This window comes from Sceloporus occidentalis, unplaced genomic scaffold, assembly GCF_023333645.1.
Source record: "Sceloporus occidentalis isolate IW3139 unplaced genomic scaffold, rSceOcc1.0.p SCAF_3, whole genome shotgun sequence".
Lineage (NCBI taxonomy): Eukaryota > Metazoa > Chordata > Lepidosauria > Squamata > Phrynosomatidae > Sceloporus > Sceloporus occidentalis.
Genome location: NW_028316983.1, coordinates 186,758,846 through 186,777,289, shown reverse-complemented (window position 1 = coordinate 186,777,289; position 18,444 = coordinate 186,758,846). Strand labels below are relative to the sequence as shown.

The 18,444-nt window shown below is 44.1% G+C and overlaps 1 protein-coding gene across 3 annotated transcripts in view; it reads left to right on the top strand.

The window, feature by feature from the left end:
• Positions 1–18,444, top strand: part of SMCHD1 (structural maintenance of chromosomes flexible hinge domain containing 1) — a 137,926-nt gene that overhangs the window by 34,606 nt on the left and 84,876 nt on the right. For all 3 annotated transcript variants that reach the window (XM_089517128.1, XM_089517129.1, XM_089517130.1), the window contains 5 exons: positions 1,759–1,865; positions 3,305–3,387; positions 7,651–7,764; positions 17,857–17,934; positions 18,021–18,140. In XM_089517128.1, the coding sequence (XP_089373254.1) occupies positions 1,759–1,865; positions 3,305–3,387; positions 7,651–7,764; positions 17,857–17,934; positions 18,021–18,140 (502 nt within the window). The remainder of the gene's footprint in view (positions 1–1,758; positions 1,866–3,304; positions 3,388–7,650; positions 7,765–17,856; positions 17,935–18,020; positions 18,141–18,444) is intronic.

Genomic DNA, 18,444 nt, shown 5'->3' with positions numbered 1-18,444 from the left:
AAGTAATAGTGCCATGCTATTCTGCTCTGGTCAGGCCCCACCTGGAATATTGTGTCCAGTTCTGGGCACCACAATTTAAAAAGGATGTTGAGAAACTGGAGCGTGTCCAAAGGAGGGCGACTAAAATGGTGAAGGGTCTAGAAACCATGCTCTGTGAGGAACGACTTAGGCAGCTGGGGATGTTTAGCCTGGAGAAGAGAAGATTAAGAGGTGATATGATAGCCCTGTTTAAATATTTGAAGGGGTGTCATACATTGAGGATAGAGTGAGCTTGTTTTCTGTTGCTCCAGAGAGTAGAACACAGAACAATGGATGCAAGATACATGAAAAGATTCCACCTCAACATTAGGAGGAACTTCCTGACAGTAAGGGCTGTTCGACAGTGGAACAAACTCCCTCGGAGGGTGATAGAGTCTCCTTCCTTAGAGGTCTTTAAGCAGAGGCTGGATGGCTATCTGTGGGGGGTGCTTTGATTGAGATTTCCTGCATGGCAGGGGGTTGGACTGGATGGCCCTTGCAGTCTCTTCCAACTCTAGGATTCTATTCTTATAAGCTGTGTGCTCCACTGCCGGACTTGGTTTAACAAAAAAAATGGGTTTACTGCTGCCACTGAACTGTAGCAACAGACTAGGGATGGTGGTGAAATTGACCTTAGACCCACTGACATTGCACACAATTTTAAAGATTCGTTCTTACAGATCTCCCCCACTATGTCTTATCTTCATCCTATTGTGATTGGATTATAATCTTAAAAGGTACTCCTGGTAGTTGAGCAAGAGACCATGGCTGGACGGGAAGGGGAACAGCACTAGGAAAACAAGCTTAGTTGGCCTCAAGGTTCTAACAATCTGACAGATAAAGACAAATAACAGAAGAGAAGAGAAACTGAGGCATTAGTATGTGATTTTATCAGTTACATTTATTTATGTCTATTTAAGTGTCTATGCTAGCAGGTGATTCAAAAGCTTGCTGGGAAGGCTGGTTTCTGAGGATTTGGATGAACTGAGGAAAGTGGTTGTACTAAGAAATGTGATTAACTTTGCATAGAGTAAAAACAATATTTCTGAAGCACAAATGCATCCTGTTTTGTCTTTAGATAATACACAAATAAATTATTTGAGAAGAAATTATTTTCCTGTGTGAGAGGAAAAGAAATTTTTCTTAAGATGATACTTGTCATCTCTTTATAAATATAGTAAAATGAATACTTTTAAAAAAATCTAATGCCCAATTAATGAAGGCATATTTTTATTTGATTAAGCAGCGAATAGATGTAATATTTACAATTCTAATTTAAAATGCAGTTGCTTGCCATTCTTTAGTCATGGATTCACCATCCATGTCTTGAAAATATTTTCAAAAATCAAGCCATTTTATAATATCATTTTACTACACCATTATATATCATGGGACTTGAGCATCCATGGATTTTGGTATTCATTGAGGTGGGGGGGGGGCAGGGTTCCTGAAACCCAATTCCAGCAGATAGAAAGGGCCCTCTGTATGCAAATCTAAAAACCATAAAACTAAGAGGCATATCAGTCAATCAGAAATTCTTTATACTGCATATTTAATAGCATAACTTTTCAGGGTGTTAACTGCAAGGGGTTATGGTTTGCTTCAGTGGATAAATCTGATTTGTTTACTGTGCTTCTTAATGACGTTGATGTAAACAGATACAAATATATATGCAGAAAGACTATGTGTTTTTCATGTTTCCTTCCTTCCCTTTTAAACATGAACAGTTAAATTTTTCAGGAACCCCAGGCACTATATGATGAAATAAAAGTTATTCCAATACACAAACTCGATTGTTCAGCATCTGACAAAGCAGTCAAAAAATACATAGAAGAAGAAATGGCCAGGTAAGTTTCTCTAGACCAGTGGCAGACTAATTCAGAAATCTGTTTTTTGTTGCTTTTAAATAATTTTTCCCCCTTAGATTTGGAAGGAAGGGCTATTATTTGTGAATTAATTTTATGAGTTTTAAATAATTAATCATTCAGTTAATGGATTAAATGTACATTCCTGATTGAAAAAAAGGCTAGCAATTGTTGTTCTAAATCCAAATCCCTCCTATCTGGAGATGCTGGAAATTATTTAAGAAAACCAGCCTTCAGTCTAATGTAGTGCTGCCATTGTGACCGTGTCCCTAGGCTGGAGAATGTTTGAGTATGGCACCACTCAGCAACTGCCTTAGTTCCACCTTCACCCCACACTTTATCCCCTTTTTTGGGAGGGGTGGTCTCATTTGCCAGCAGATCTTAGCAGAGATGTTCTGGTAGGAAATTGCTCTCTAACCAAGGTGTCTGAGATGAACCAGAACAAGCATATATTTTGTCAGGAGAGATATCTGCTATTCGAGGAACTGTCTAATTATGTATTCTTACTGCCAATGTATTTTCAGCTAGGATTAGAGTTAGAATTACAGTGTAAGTAAGCATTCATCATAATATAAATTAAAAAATAGTTCTGATGAAGAAACTATTCATCCTTTTTTCAGATAATGTACCATCTGTTGGAGAAAACACTGTCTTAGGCCGGTTACAGACCGGCACTTTAGTGCGTGACGAGCACGCACTAGGGTTACAAAAGGGCGGTGCTTCCACACCGCCTTAACCCTAGTGCGTGCTCGTCACGCACTAAACGGCGGTGGCCCTTCCATACGGCCGCCACCGTGAGGACGTCACGGCCGCGCCGCCTCTAGACGGGGCGGCGCGGACGTGACATCCTTGCTCCGCGCCAGGGCACTTAGTGCGCCCTGAACACGGAGCAGGAAGGAGCTCCGTTTCGGAGCTCCTTCCTGGTTTAGTCCGCTGGGCGCAGCTTTCAGACGGCTGTGCCCAGCAGACTAAAAGATAAAGGGGCCAAGCGGCCCCTTTCTCCTTCTCCCCGCCGCCGCGGGGTGTCCTTGGGGCTTGAAGCCCCAGGGACACCCCTTTTCAGGCTGCGGGGAAGCGGCGTTTTGCTGCTTCCCCGCAGCCTGAAAAGCGGCGGATCGGGGCCTCAGCGGCTGCCGCTCTGCACGCTGAGGCCCCGATACACCGGGGAAAGGGGCGGGTGCAGACCGCCCCAAATGGGCGGTCTATAACCCACCATAGTAGACTCTTTTCCTTTGTTTTTCTTTTTGAGATGACTAAAAAGATGGCATCTATCATGTGCATTCTTTAAAGTACATTTATATTAAAATTAATTAGTTTTTTTAATTACCTGCCTCACCAAGGATGCATTTTACTTCATTAAACTTGATTGATATAATTCACTGAATTGATCACAGTTTTTGTTTGTTTGTTTTTTTAACTAGGCTTCCTGATAGGCTGTCAGTAACATGGCCTGAAGGAGATGAATTGTTACCAGATGAAACAAAACTTGCTGGAGCTACTATAGGTATTTGTTTATTCCAGATATGATTTAATTTAAAGACCCATTCAAGTGTAACTGTGTTTATCCAAACATGCAAGCAAAGAGTAGGGTTGTACTGAATTCCTCCTGCCATGACATAGTACATGACACAGTGCTTTCCCCATTATTGCTACAATATAGCATGAAAATCTGCAGAGAAGGAGACTTAACATATGCAGCTTTATGTGTGGAGGCTTTCACACAGCCCAAAACCAGAGTTCTAGGATATATACAAAGCTTATCTGATATAGGCGTATCTCAGTTAACAAAGGCGCGTTACAGACCGCCCATAAGGGGCAGTCTCGCGCCGCTGCTGGTTGCTGCATCCGGGAACCGCAGCATCCAAACCGCGCAGTTCCTGGACGCAGCAAATAAGAAGCACCGAAATGGTGCTTCTTCTTCCGCCCCGGATGAGACGCCGCGAGGCGCTACTCGCGCACTCGTGGTGTCACATCCAGTGCGTGACGTGCGGATGCTATGCATCCAGCACATAAAGATGGCGGCACCAGTGTGTATAGGGCGCCGCCATCTTTACGTCCTCGTCACGTGCTAGGGGTGAGGCCGGTGTGGACGCTAGGTCCTCAGCCAACCCCTAGCACGTGACGGGGGCGCTGGAAGAGCCCATCTGTAACGGGCCAAAGCCTATGAAAAAAAAAGTTCCTTTTACAAAATACTTTTATGCTTGCTCAGCCTCCCCCCTCCACTTTTCCTCTTCATCCTCTGTTCTTTGGGAAGCTGGTGAAGAAGGGCTGGAGAAACACAGATGTTTGGGGTTGGTTGCAGCAGCATGTTTCCAGTAAAGCTGGAGCTGGGAAAGAATGGGATTCTACTCTAGTTAATCCTACCACAACTGTTGTGCCAGCCTACATCAGGTAAGGTAAACAGCAGCTATCTCTGGATTCCCTTTCTGAATATGTTTGAACAGGATTTGAACTCAGCCATGGAAACCCACTGGGCAAGACACACTTTCTCCAAGCCTCAAGGAAGAGCAAAGGCATAGCATCTTGTCAAGTAAACCTATGATAGAGTTGCTAGATGTCAGAAATGACTTGAAGGCACACAACAACAACAACAATAGTTTTTTGTGGGTTTTTCGGGCTATGTGGCCATGTTCTAGAAGAGTTTCTTTGTGGCGTTTCGCCAGCATCTGTGGCTGGCATCTTCAGAGAATGCTTGCCTGGAAATGAGTGGGTTTATTGTTGGGAAAATATGCAGAGACAAACGCAGAGTAATCTTGGAAGCTTGTGAGTAGATAGACAAATTAGCAGACTGGAGCTTTGCCAGGAAAAACAGCTGCTAGATTAAAGCACCGTAGGCTGGCTTTTCTCCAAAGAGATGCTGTTTATTCTTGCTGCAAACACACGCGAGAACAAAGCTACACAGACAAACTCCTCCAACTACAAACCCACACTGTACAAAGATGATTTGAGCTTATCTAGCTCAACCCCTTCCTGTACAATTCCCTGTGTTACCTGGATTACTGTCCTCCATTCCAGATGACACAGCATATTTACCTAAGTGCTACATGCTGCTCTCCGGCACACTCTGCGACCTTGGACAATCACCAGCTGTCTAGATCCACAGCTGCAACCAATCCCTGGTTAAGGGCAGTGAGTGTCCATTAGCTTTTCTGCCACATCTGAACATTTTCAATGCTGTTGAAATTGTCCAGGTGTTAGTGGATTTCAGTGGCTTCCCTGTGCATCCTGACATGGTAGTTGTTGGCATGGTCCAGAATTTCAGTGTTTTCAAACAGTATTTTATGTCCAGGATGGTTTGTAACATGTTCTGCTACTGAAGGTCTCTCTGGTCCTTGGCTGAGCAAAGCATTTGCTGGATTTTTTTCATCAGTTTGTTGTGCTTCCTCATCACTTTGCCTATTCTGTCTGTGACTCCTTTGATGTATGATAAAAATGCCTTCCCTTTGGGTGGCTGCTTGTCTTCACTCCTCTAGGTTTTTCTGGGCCTGGCAGCCCTTCTGATGTTATACCAGCTCAGACATCAGAAGGGCTGCCAGGCCCAGAAAAACCCAGCACAACCTTCAAATGGTTTACAAACCAATGAAGAAAATCCAGCAAATGCTTCACTTAGCCAAGGACCAGAGAGACCCTCTCACAGCCACAGGACTTTACCGCATACCATGCAGCTGCAGATAAGTATACATAGGGACTACCAAACGCAGTGTGCAAACAAGAATCAAGGAACACGAGAGACACTGCAGACTGGGTCAGCGACAAAAATCAGCAGTAGCAGAACATGTTACAAACCATCCTGGGCATGAAATACTGTTTGAAAACACTGAAATTCTGGACCATGCCAACAGCTACCATGTCAGGATGCACAGGGAAGCCATTGAAATCCACAAACATCTGGACAATTTCAACAGAAAAGAGGAAACCCTTAAATAAGGTTTGGCTACCAGTCCTGAAAAATAGCAAGATAAATACTCAACAAATGCAAATGAGAAATCTCCCAGGGTCAGGGTTTTCCCAGCAGACAATGAGCACTAATCAAGCAGACACTAATCCTCCTTTGCATACCCTCCCACCCTGAGTCCTACCATTAGCAACAGAACAATACACATGCAAATCCCTCCTGCCTTCTCAGGTCACACAATATGTATATACCCACTCATTTCCAGGCAATCATTCTTTGAAGATGCCAGCCACAGATGCTGGTGAAATGTCAGGAAGAAACACTTCTAGAACATGGCCACATAGCCCGAAAAACTCACTTAAAAACTATGGATGCCAGCCATGAAAGCTTTCTACTTCACAACAGCAACAATGTTCAGAGTTTTGAGGATATGGCCTCATCAATATGCAGGTGACACCTGACTGTGTATTACTCCTTTCCACACCATTCCTAGGAGACTGTCCTAGTCCTTCACCAGTGTCTGCCATCTAATAGACTGAATGAAGGCAAAAGAGAAAAAACTTAATCTAGACAAGACAGAGGTGTTCTTAGTCATTCAGAAGGCAGATCTGGGAATAAAAATTCAGACTGTATTAGGTGGGGTTATACTCCCTATGAAGACACAGGTTTGCAGTTTAGAGGAAATCCTGGACTCAGCTTTGAACCTTGAGACCCAAGTCTCTGCATTGGCCAGTAGTGCTTTTGCACATTTAAAGTTTGTGTACCAACTGTCCCTGTTATTTGAAATGTTTAATCTGAAATGGTGATGCATACCTTATTCACTCCCATTTGGAGTGGTGTAGCACTGTATTTGGGGCTGCCTTTCAAGAGTGTTTGGAACTTTGGCTGGTCCAAAAAGTTGCAGCTAGACTATTAATGGGGGCAGATTACCAAGGGCACAAAATGTCACTGTTAAAATAGCTCCACTGGCTTCCAGTTTGCCTCCGGACACAATTCAGAGTACTGGTTATGACCTATACAGTTCTATATGGCTTAGATCCATTCTATTTGGCAGATCATATCTGTATGACCTAGCCTGGGCTCTGAGATCAGGAGAAGCCTTTTTCTCAGTCACACCAGCTCTGCAAGTACTCTGGAACTCCTTTCCCAGGGAGACCAGAATGATTTTGAAAAACAGGCTAGGGGTGCTGTGACATTTTAACAACTGTTTTAAAGAGCTTTTATCTTTTAAAATTATATTTTATTGTTTTATTGTGTGAATTGTTTTAATATTGTAATAGTTTGATTCTATTTCAATACCCCTTTGTATGCAAACAGTTGTACTGTATGCATAAATCTTGGGGGAGAGGCAACATGACACGGGGGCAAAGGTGCGCAGAACAGCCCTGTTGTTGTTTCATATGTTTCGATAAGCAGTGGTAGGATTTCCTAGGTGATTGTTCCCAGATTGTGGAATTCTCTTCAAGAGGAGGCTGGTTTTTCCCCCAACCCCACCATCTTCTCCTGGCAGGCAAATACTTTTTTAAAATTTATTTCAATAGGCCTTTTGTTGTTAACTGGTTGTGTGAGAAGGGTCTTTTAATGGGAGGGAGTGCTGTACTTATACATTAATTACTGTATTTTAAACGTGTTAAAACTGTTTTAAATCAGTGGTTTAGTAAGATAACTGATTTAATTTTTTAAACTTGTCTTTAAAATTGTTATAGCTGTAAGCTGCCTTAGATCCCATATCAGAAGGGCTGAAAGGCAGGATAAAAATTATATATATTAACAAATAGCATAAAAATAAGTGGCCTGGACCTGGATTGTAAAATACACTAATCTTTAAATGTTTTAATTTTTGTTGTTGTTAACTTTGCTTTTTTTTTTAAGGTGCACTAAAAATTGAAATACTGAATAAAAAGGGAGAGGCTATGCAAAAACTTCCTGGTTCAAGGCATGGTGGATCAAAGAAATTGCTTGTGGAATTAAAGGTTATCTTGCATGGTAAGAATGCAAGATTTTTCCCTAGCTTATTTCAAAATTTCATTAATATGCTTTAAAATTGTATTCCAGTGAATGCACTAAAGATTTATAGTCCTGATTTTTTTTAAAAAAATTATGTATTTCCTTGCTCTTGAGATGTGTTAAAGTCACAAGGTCATGGTTTAATGTGGAAAATGATGAAAAGTATATGAATTCATAGAATATTAGAGTTGTATGGGGCTACAAAAACCCATAGTTTGACACATTACTTTGCAAGAATCCAGAACTAAAGCACTCCTGAGATATGGCCATCCAAATTCTGTTTAAAAACATGAAGTGAATGAAAGTCTACTATCTCCTGACATACCGTAGTCTCATCCACAGTTACACAGCTCTTACTGGAATAAACTTCTTCCTAATGTTTTAAAAGAAATCTCTTTTTTTGTAATATGGATCCATTGATTCATGTTGTGGTGATCTGGGGGACTTTGCAATTTCTTTCCCTCCTAACAGCAAACAGCTCAAACACACACACAGACAACAGGTCCCCAACCTTGTGCCTCCAAGAGTCCACAGATCCTTTCCCTCTCTTCTCCTCCCAAGGAGACGAGGAAAGAAAAAAACTCAAGCCTACTCTCTGTTTGAAAAGGAATGCTACCCCCCTTTTCCTCAAACCAGAGCAGACCCACACAGTGAAACAGCACAGAGTTGCCTTTTCCTGCCCCCAGGCAAGTAAAAGAGAGTGAGAGAGAGAGAGAGACAGAAAGAGAAGAAATCCAGCACAGAGTTTTCTTTTCCCGCCCTCAGGCAGGGAAAGAAGAAGAGAGTGAGAAAAACAGAAAGAGTCCAAGAATCCAACCTCTCTTCAAAGTACCTAGCTGCAACTATAGCTCCCAAAGTGAAAAACACCCTTGCCTAGCAAGCAATGCTTCCAAAAGTCCGAAAACCACCCCTGCCAACCATGTGGTGATCTGGGGGTGATCCCTAGAGCAACCAGCCCTGTGCGTGGCTCTTACTCCCAGGGCATCCCCTTCACACTTTCCCCTCTAGGATCTCCTAGGTCTCCATTCCCACTCCCTGCCAAGCTGGATGAGACCGCTTGAGGTCCTATTCTTCACTGCCACCACCCAGTGAATCTCAATGCACTACGTTTCCCTAAGCACACACTGGGACTTGCTAGGGAGAGATCTAGTTTCCTTTCCTTGCTAACTTGAGCAATTCGCAACCGAGCTAAGACGCGTGTACAAGAGCAGAGAGAGACAGCAGATACTTTTAAAAGAAAGATATTTATTTTTAAAGAAATAGAATAGAATAGGAGATATCACTCATGCAAAGCCTCCTTGCCTTGCAGGTCAGAAAACACAGTTACAAAGATGTTCATTTCAGGCAAGCTATTAGATAAACATAACAAAACCTATAGACACACTAACACATTTCCTAGCTACTCACACAGTGATGGGATTTGCAGTTCATGTTGAGTTTCTGGATGCAGGGAGCTGGCTCCTTGCCAACTCCCACCTGCATTCCTCCTGCCTGCCTCAGGGCAAGCACACAGCTGGCTCCCCAAAACAAACACAAAGATGGAGAACAAAGAAAGCATGGTCCTACAGGGTATTTAAAGTCCTCTCCTGGAACCTTCTTGAAAAGGCCGCTCTGGCACTGCTGATTGGCCAGGTGAGCCTTATGTCAGCTATGATGTAGCTGCTCATTAGCATGTGATGTCAGCTCTCATTAGCATGTACCTCCCCCCAGATTAACCCTTTGTGGTTCAGGGGAAGTCCCCAAATGACTGGAGGGCCCAGTCATTACACATGTCCTAGTATTAGGAGCAGTAGAATACAAACTTGCTCCATCTTCTACATGATATTCCTTCAAATATTTAAAGATGGCTACTATGTCAAAATGAGCCAGTATGGTATAGTGGTTTGAGTGTTGGATTACAACTTTGTAGACCAGGATTTAATTCCCCACTTGGCCTTGGAAACCCACTGGGTGACCTTAGGGAAGTCACACTCTTTCAGCGCCAGAAAACCCCATGATAGGGTCTTCATAAGTCAGATATGACTTGAAGGCACACAACAATACACGACAATCATATCACTTTCCAATCTTCCATCCTCCAAGCTAAACATGCCCACTATTCTTTTGGCATGCATCATAGTGCTTTGTTTGTAGGCCTTTTACCCATCTTCAGACGCAAATTCAGCTTGAAAATATCCTTCTTGACCTTTGATCCAAAGAATTGTGCACAGTATTCCATATGAGATCAGATCAAAGCAAAATTTGTACTATTACTTCCCTTAAACTTGACACTAAACTGTTGTTGATTCAGGATAGAATTGTATTGACTTTTTTGACCACTATTTTTTGTTGCACTATTAAATCAGTTTAGCTTGTGGTCTACTAAGATCCCTAGATCCTTTTCACATATATTGTTGTCAAGCCAGAATTCAGCAAAGCTACATTTGTGCATTTCATTTTTCCTGCCTCTTGTTGTTAACCTCCATCAAGTCAGCTTCGACTTATGGTGACCCTATTAATGAGAGACTTCCAAGTCACCTTGTCATCAACAGCCCTGTTCAGGTCTTGCAGATTCAGGGACATGGCTTCCTTGATTGAGTCCATCCATCTGTAATACTGTCTTCCTTTTTTCCTACTGCCTTCTACCTTACCAAGCATTATTGTCTTTTCTAGCGATTCATGTTTTCTCATGATATGTCCAAAGTGCAGCAGTCTCAGTTTAGTAATCTGGGCTACTAGGGAGAGTTCAGGCTTGATTTGCTCAAGGACCCATTTATTTGTTTTTTTAGCAGTCTTTGGTATCTGTAGAATTCTCCTCTAACAACACATTTGCAATGAGCTGATTTTCTTTGATCCTCGTCAGACAATATATTTATAATTAAGTATGTAACTGTTTCTTCTTTGTGGTTTCTGTGCTTCACACAAATGGGTTTGCACCTCTGCAGAGAACACCTACAGAATATTCTAGAGTTGAGTAGCTTAGTGGGGATACACCAGTCCCTCCATCTGCTATGCATGTTCCAGCTTGCCAAGCTATCATCTACGCCGTTTCTTTTCATCTCCTATCAGAACCAGTCTCCTCTGAGTGCTCTAGTGCTCAGTAGTTTTTCCCTTTTACTTATTTTTGCCTACATTTCTCTTTTATTCTTTCACTTTCTCTTACCACTGTCTATTTTTTAAAAAAAGGACTTTTATTTGTTGCTTTACCTTCCCTCCTCTCTTTTGCCTATTGTTCTTTCCTTTGTTACTGTAGCCTTAACATCTGTCTTTAAATGTTGTTCTTCTTGCACTCAGAAAGTTTATCTCTCTGACTTGTACTCCAAATGTCTTTTTTGCCTTGGGGGAAGGACATATTGTGGAGCACTGTGCCATCTGCAGGGGATTTATATCCTAGACCCTCAAGAACAGAGCTGCGTGTCTCAAGGTTCGCTGCTGGAAGCAGTCATTGATAGTCTCTGATGACATGGTTTCCAGCAAGCCTACATCTTTGGCTACAATTCCTATTTCAAAGCCAAGGAAAGCTAAATCCACTTCAGTGTCAGTGACCCCTTTGGTCCCTGCCATGGAAGTGACATCAGTATCAAGCACCACACAAGCTGAGTCCGTATTGTTTATTGACCCTGCCTTCTCAAGACTCTGGCAAAAAGCTACCAAATCTAGTCATAAGAGACAGACTTCACAGGAGGGACACTAATCCTCACTGTGATTCAGATGTTTCAGTAATGAAGTACAAGAAGAAAAACTCCAAACCTTCCAGCATTGAAGCAGTTCTGACTAGACTTACAATACTGCAGTACTGTTGGCATCATCAGCTCCTTTCTCCCGAGTAGCTGTACCATCTCCCTTGGGCATACCTTCTCAACTTACCACCACCACCACTCATCCACATACTCCATTAGACACTGGTGTAGAATGACGTATCCCAATGGAAACAGCTCTTCTCACTCTGTCTCTGAGATCAAGGCATCTGTCATATCAATACCATCAGGAGAGGTCCTCCTTTGTGAGGGAGCATTCTTATGCTTCTTCAATCTCAGGTTATTGTTACAGGGATGATTTTATAGGGATGTACATATTGGTGTCATACCTCAATCAATATCACCACAAGGATTTATGGAGAGAATGCCTACATCCAACCTTTCCTACTCTCCTTCCTGTCAGGATGGATATAAACAAAGGGACCCTACACCTTATTATCATTTCCACATCGGGAGTGAAGTCAATCCCCATAACAAAGTGTCAGACAGAGATGAGGCTCCCCTCAACACTGCTCACCATCCCTGCCTCAGTATCAAGAAGGTTCATTTCCTTCACCTTTTCTGCAATTCACCTGTACCTTCCTAGCATCCTCCATCACTGGCCCCTTGCATGACTACTACCTTGTCTTCTTCACGATTGATTCAATGCCACTAGTATAGATTACCACTGTAATGACATCAACATCTGTTCCTTCAGTATATTGGTACATCAGCCGTGTCAACACCAATACCAAGTGTTCTTCCTGTTCCACTGGTCTCTCAGGCTTTGCAGCTTCCTATTTCTGCTGCATGAGCAGCATTGACCACCACTTCCTCTTTTGGTATGACTCAGGGACAAGCGACTACTGACAACTCAGACGACTATGACACAGAGACTTCCTCATCTGCATTCCCCTCTCCACTGCACTCTTCTCCATTGGGCATGTGGAAGACTTGGGAGCTTCATCGCCTCCTGAAGACATGAAGCCCCTCTCAGATGTTGTTCAAGGCCCTCGGTATTGAACTCTAGCTTGGTGGGCTGAAACATTCATGGTAGATGGTAGGGCATGTTATTCCTGCTAAGCTACTCAGTGCTAGAATATTCTGCAGGTGTTCTCTACGTGGGTGCAAACCCATTTGTGTGAGGACACAGACAACCACTTGAAGAACCACAGTTACAGGTAAACAACCTGTTCTTAAATGTCTGATTTCCTCTGATCACGGCCTTTGGAGATTTTAGCACCATGTTATATTTTCCTCTCTTCCGTTGAAAACTGTAGGCAAAAGAATCTTGTAGCAATTTTGAAACTGAGAGAAAGAAGTTTGTAGTATGTTTCTTAGAATGGGCTTATTTCTTCAGACCTAGACTACAAAAGGTTATGCAGCAACCTTCTTCTTTGTGGTCTCTGAGAAGCATACAAATGGGTCATTCTGAGCCTGCGCAGCAATTTCAGATCCTACAGGAATTGCTAGGGAAGACCTTTTGGCGGCAGCTCTGCCCACCCTCTATATAGGCTCAGTGTCTTCCCACCCTTTCTCAGTTTCTTTTGTCCGCCGAGTGAGCAGCATAGGAACCTCGCTTGGAATTCACTCCTTCGCTTTCGACCACCCTTTTGCTCTTCACTTCTCTTTTGGATAGTGATTTGGACTGGTTTTGGACTCTGATTAACAATATTCCCTTGGCTTGTCTGACTACTCTCTTGTCTCATCCCTCAGCTTGACGATGTCCTCGCACTCCTTCAAAAGGTGCACTGAGTGCAGAGTAAAGATTCCCAGCCAGGACGGTCATTCTATGTGCCTCCTTTGCTTGAGAGAGGGTCACAATGTCTCAGCATGCCCTCATTGCAAGGCCATCACTCCACAGGCCAGGAAGAACAGGGAGATGCGCCTCTGCTCCTTGCTGTACACACAAATCTTGAGGCCTTACGCTCTGTCTAAGGTCACTGCCAAGGCTCCTACTGTCAAGGGTATACCTTCAACTTTTAAGGTCACAGCCAAGACTCCTTCCTCCAAGGGCATACCTTCCACTGAGGTTCCACAATCTCCCGTCGTGGAGAAGCGCAAGTTGACTGAGGATAACGGGTCTGGACAAATGTCCTCCCCTAAGCGGAAGAAATCTTGAGATGGCTCCAAATGCGAAAAGAAGTGCACAGATCTTGTAAGGATAAGGGCAAGGACTCTTCCCATCATAAGGAAAAAAGTTTTGCCCTTCAACATCTTCGGACGCCGACCGTCGGTCCCGTACCAAACAAACTTTGCCGAGTCTCTCCCTGTCCTACAGGAACTCCCTCAACCTTATCAGCTTTCTGATATGGAGCTTGAAGCTTCTCCCTGCCGGCTCCCCAACCCAGTCCTGACAATTGCCCAGTGCATCCCTGTGGATCACATCTCTCAGATGTCGGAAGGCATCTAATTTGATGAAGACCTTGATGAGGAACTTTCTTATGATCTCCCAGAACCTACTGATAGAGACCTCATTTTTTTATGACCAGACAAGCACCTACTATTCCTCTCGACCCTTCAGAAGCTCGAGCTGGACGATTTGTACAGAGCCTCGATACTGAAGAACCTTGGCTCCCTTCCCAGATGGCCTCCACTATGTTTGAGCCCCCTCAATCCCGCCCTGCCTTCCCGGTGACCTGCACTGACCAACCGTGCCTTCCACCACTCCAGAAGCCTCTGGTCTCAACTGTGCTCCTACTGCCTCGGTCCTCTCTGCTTCATTCAAGGCCGACATCTCTTCTGAATCTGCTGACTATTCAGAGTCCGATTTTTCTCATGTTCATCAAAGTGAGGCCCTCACAGTTCCTGAAGCAGCCTCCCCTTCTGACAATGTCAAATCCTTCTCAGAGCAAGTCATCCGGATGGGCAAAGCCTTCCATGACAAGGTCCTCCACACTGATGCCGAAGCTCTCAACCCCATCAGTGAACCCCCCCTTTGATCCCGTTCCTGCCCTCAATGTCGAAAATTGTCAAACGTTCCTGGACTGTTCCTTCCTCTTTACAGCCGCTTTCGAAGAAACTGAACAATTTGTACAGGATCACCCCCTCGGATGACTCCTGGCTCTTCGAGCACCCCCGTCCCTACTCGGCTATTGTTGAAGCCTCCCAGCCCCACTTCACTCTTAAAGCAGCCTCAACTCCAAATGACACGGAGGGCTGCAAGCTTGATTCTATGGTTTGAAAATCTTACGCTTCGGCCATACTGGACCTCAAAGTTGCTAATTATGTGGCTTGCATGGCAGCATATCAGCAACATTTGTGGAAACGTGCTCTCCCTCTGTATGACAACCTTTCATAGGAAATGGAAGAACTGGCCCTCACCATCCATGCCAAGGGACACTCTCTGGCCGCACAACAGATCACTTCAGCCAGACACTCAGTTGATTGCACCGCCAGGCAACTCTCTGGAGCCATGGCCCTGCATTGCCATGCCTGGCTGAGATCTTCCGACCTGACACCCCAGGCCAGATTGGCTATTGAGGAACTCCCTTTTGATGCTTCGGGTCCATTTCACAAAGACACTGACGAGAAGCTGGAGTTCAAAAACAAGATGAGAAACACAGGCCATAAATACAGTATGTCATCTTCTTCAACTTCTCGGTCTCCCCACCCCACGCTCAGCTCCGCATGCGCCCTTTCCAATCTTGGTTTCTCTCCATCTTCAATCCAGCCTATGATCATCCACAAAGATGGATCACCATCCCAAGGCGGGTGGCTCGTTCCCTCTGTTGGTGACTTAACCCACGGAACGCCTAAGTGGGCATGCCTTTTCTGCCTCCTCAGCCCCAGGTCACGCTCACAACAGACGCTTCCACCTCCAGGTGGGGAGCCCACTGCAAAGACCTCTCCGTCAATGGGAGATGGTCCCCAGCGGAGCTCCGCTATCACATCAATACTGTAGAGATGTTAGCGGTCCGGAAAACTCTCAAGGCATTCGAAACCTTGCTTCAGGATCAGATACTCTTGCTCCTCACCGACAACACAACAGTGATGTATTACTTAAAGAAGCAAGGAGGTACCAGATATTCTACCTTCCTCACTCTCACCATCCAGATTTGGAATTGGTGCATCCCCAGGCGTGTCATTCTGCAGGCCATTCACCTTCTAGGGGAGGAGAATGTGCTTGCAGACAAACTAAGCAGAGCTCCAGACTCTTGTACGAGTGGCAACTCAACCCCTATGTCGTATGCTATTTGTTCTCCCTTTGGGGAACTCCGGACATCGACCTGTTTGCCTCTCATCTGAAATTTCAGTGCAACCAGTTCTGCTCCAGGAATCCTTCCGACTAGTCATTAGGAGTCGCCTTCCTCTTCCACTGGTTGGACAAGATGTCTGTTTCCTCCTTTTCCTCTCATCACAAGGGTGATAGCCAAGCTCTGAACAGACTGCTCAGATATGATCCTTGTCACCCTGTGGTGGCCAAGACAATCGTGGCTCGCTCCTCTTCTCCAGCTCTCCAATAACCAGTTCTGGCCACTGCCTCTCTGTCCCGACCTCCTGACCCTCCTCAATGGTCAGGTTCATCACCCGGATGTCAAGACTCCCCGCCTCGTGGCCTGGAGAATTCTACCCTGAACTGCTTCTAGCTCCGGTTCGAAAGATCGTTTTGGCTTTTCATAAGCCTTCCACTCAGCATTCCTATTCACTCAAGCAGAACAAATTTTTGTCATTCCTGATTGTCAGAGGGCTATCCTCCTCAGAGGTTGATGTCCCCATTGTCCTCGAGTTCCTGAACTCTCTCTTTGGGTCCGGCCTCTCCATCTCGTCCTTGAGATATTACCTCGCAGCCATCTGTGCCCACTTTCAGTTTTCCGGCTGCCTGTCAATGTTGGTGAAAAGATTCTTTACGGGACTCAAAAACCTCAAGCCCCCAATCGCTGCCCTGGCATCTGCTTGAGATCTTCAACTCGTCTTGGCAGCCCTATCTGCGGCTCCCTTCGAACCCCTTGCTTCCTGTAACCTCAGGCTTCTCACTTGGAAGACTGCATTTTTGGTCTCACTGATCTCTGCACATCGGACCAGCAAACTCTTTGCCCTCTGTACCGACTCTCCCTATCTCAATTTTTTTAGGGACAAAGTCATCCTCAGACCAGACATCTCTACCCTGCATAAGATTGTTTCTCTCTTTCATCTCAACCAAGACATTGTTCTTCCAACACTTGCTCCAAACCCGACCACCGACACCGAGGGTCGACTCCACTCTCTTGATGTCAGGCGGGCTTTGGCCTTCTATCTCAACAGGACTTCAGTCTCGAGGCGTTCTCGACAGCTTTTTTCTGCTATTCCATTCCTAAGCTGGGACTGCCTGTCACCCCTCAACATTTCTCTAAATGTGTGACCTCCACTATCCACCGCTCATATGAACTTTTTGGGAAGATGCCCCCTACTCGAATCTGAGCCCATTCAACCAGGGCGGTAGCTACTTCCTCTGCCTTCCTCTCCGGCATCCCCTCGGAGGACATTTACAAGGCTGTGGTATGGTCTCAACCGCTGACCTTTATCAAGCATTACAGACTTGATAGCAGGCAACGCCAGGAGGCATCTTTTGGCAGAGCTGTTCTTTCTGCAACTCACTGAGGTTAATTGACAACTGTTAAATGACACAAATTCACACTATTTTCTGGTTTTATAATCTATTTATTTCATTACCAGGACACGCCCTCCTCCGGGAGAATTTCAGCTTGTCAGTCTAACCTATTTGTATGCTTCGCAGAGACCACAAAGACGAATGACAGGTTGCTTACCTGTAATGGTAGTTCTTCGTGTGGTCATCTGCGAATCCATACAAATCCCACCCATCCTCCCCTCTGTCGTATCCTGCTCTTTCTTCCTTGTCTGCTCTTATGGCAGACTGTTTGAACTGAGAAAGGGCGGAAAGACACTGAGCCTATATAGAGGATGGACGGAGCTATCACTCAGAAGTCTTCCCTAGCGATTCCAGTAGGTTCTGAAATTGTGCACAGGTGCAGAATAACCCATTTGTATGGATTCGTAGATGACCACTCAAAGAACTACAATTACAGGTAAGCAACCTGTAATTTCTCTCAGTTTCAAAGGTGCTACAGGATCCCTTTGCATACTTACACATGCTAACATGGCAGTCTTTGAATTTCATTGAAAACTGTCACTTTTAATATTTTACTATTTTTCATAAGATGTATAGAAATAACCAGTGATGAGAGAGATCCAATTTTTTTAAAAAAAAATCTGTTTAATTGCCTCCCAAGCCTTAGAAAAAAATTAATGTGTTGTAAATTAGTTTACTGAATTACTTACTTGAATCTTTATGTTTTTGGAAGGATTTCCCCCCTATTTTTATGTAATTGTTCTCTCTCCCCCCTTTTTTCCCCAGCCCCTAGTGGAAATAAGGAAATCATTTCTCATATCAGTCAACATGGGAGTAAATGGCCATTCTGGTTCAAAAAAATGGGTGAGTGCTTTTGCTCTAAATATATTGTAAAACAGATTAATATTTTGATTACTTCATTTTAATTTGTTGTATCTGATTATATGCAGAAAATATTAATAAACTTGGAGCCTACACGCTGAAACTTCAAGTGGTGTTGAATGAAAGCAATGCAGACACTTACGCAGGAAGATCTCTTCCATCTAAAACTTTTAAATTTAATATAATAGGTAAGGTTGCTTCTACTCCAAGCATCCAATGCCTGTTGTTTTCTTATGTAACCTAGCTATGATAGATTCAGTAAAAACTGTATTTCTAATTGAAATTAGGCGAAAGCATTCTTGACCATATTATAAATGAGTTGAAATGTTTATTCTTCATTCAGGTGGTCTTTCAATCTACAGCCTTAAGGTTTTCCTTATTTATTCATATGCGTAGGCGGGCTTGCCTTCCGCAGCTTTGAACTTAGGAGGAAGGCAAGCCCCAGCAAAAGTAATGGGACGTGTACTCGCTCTGCTGTGAGCACGCATCCCA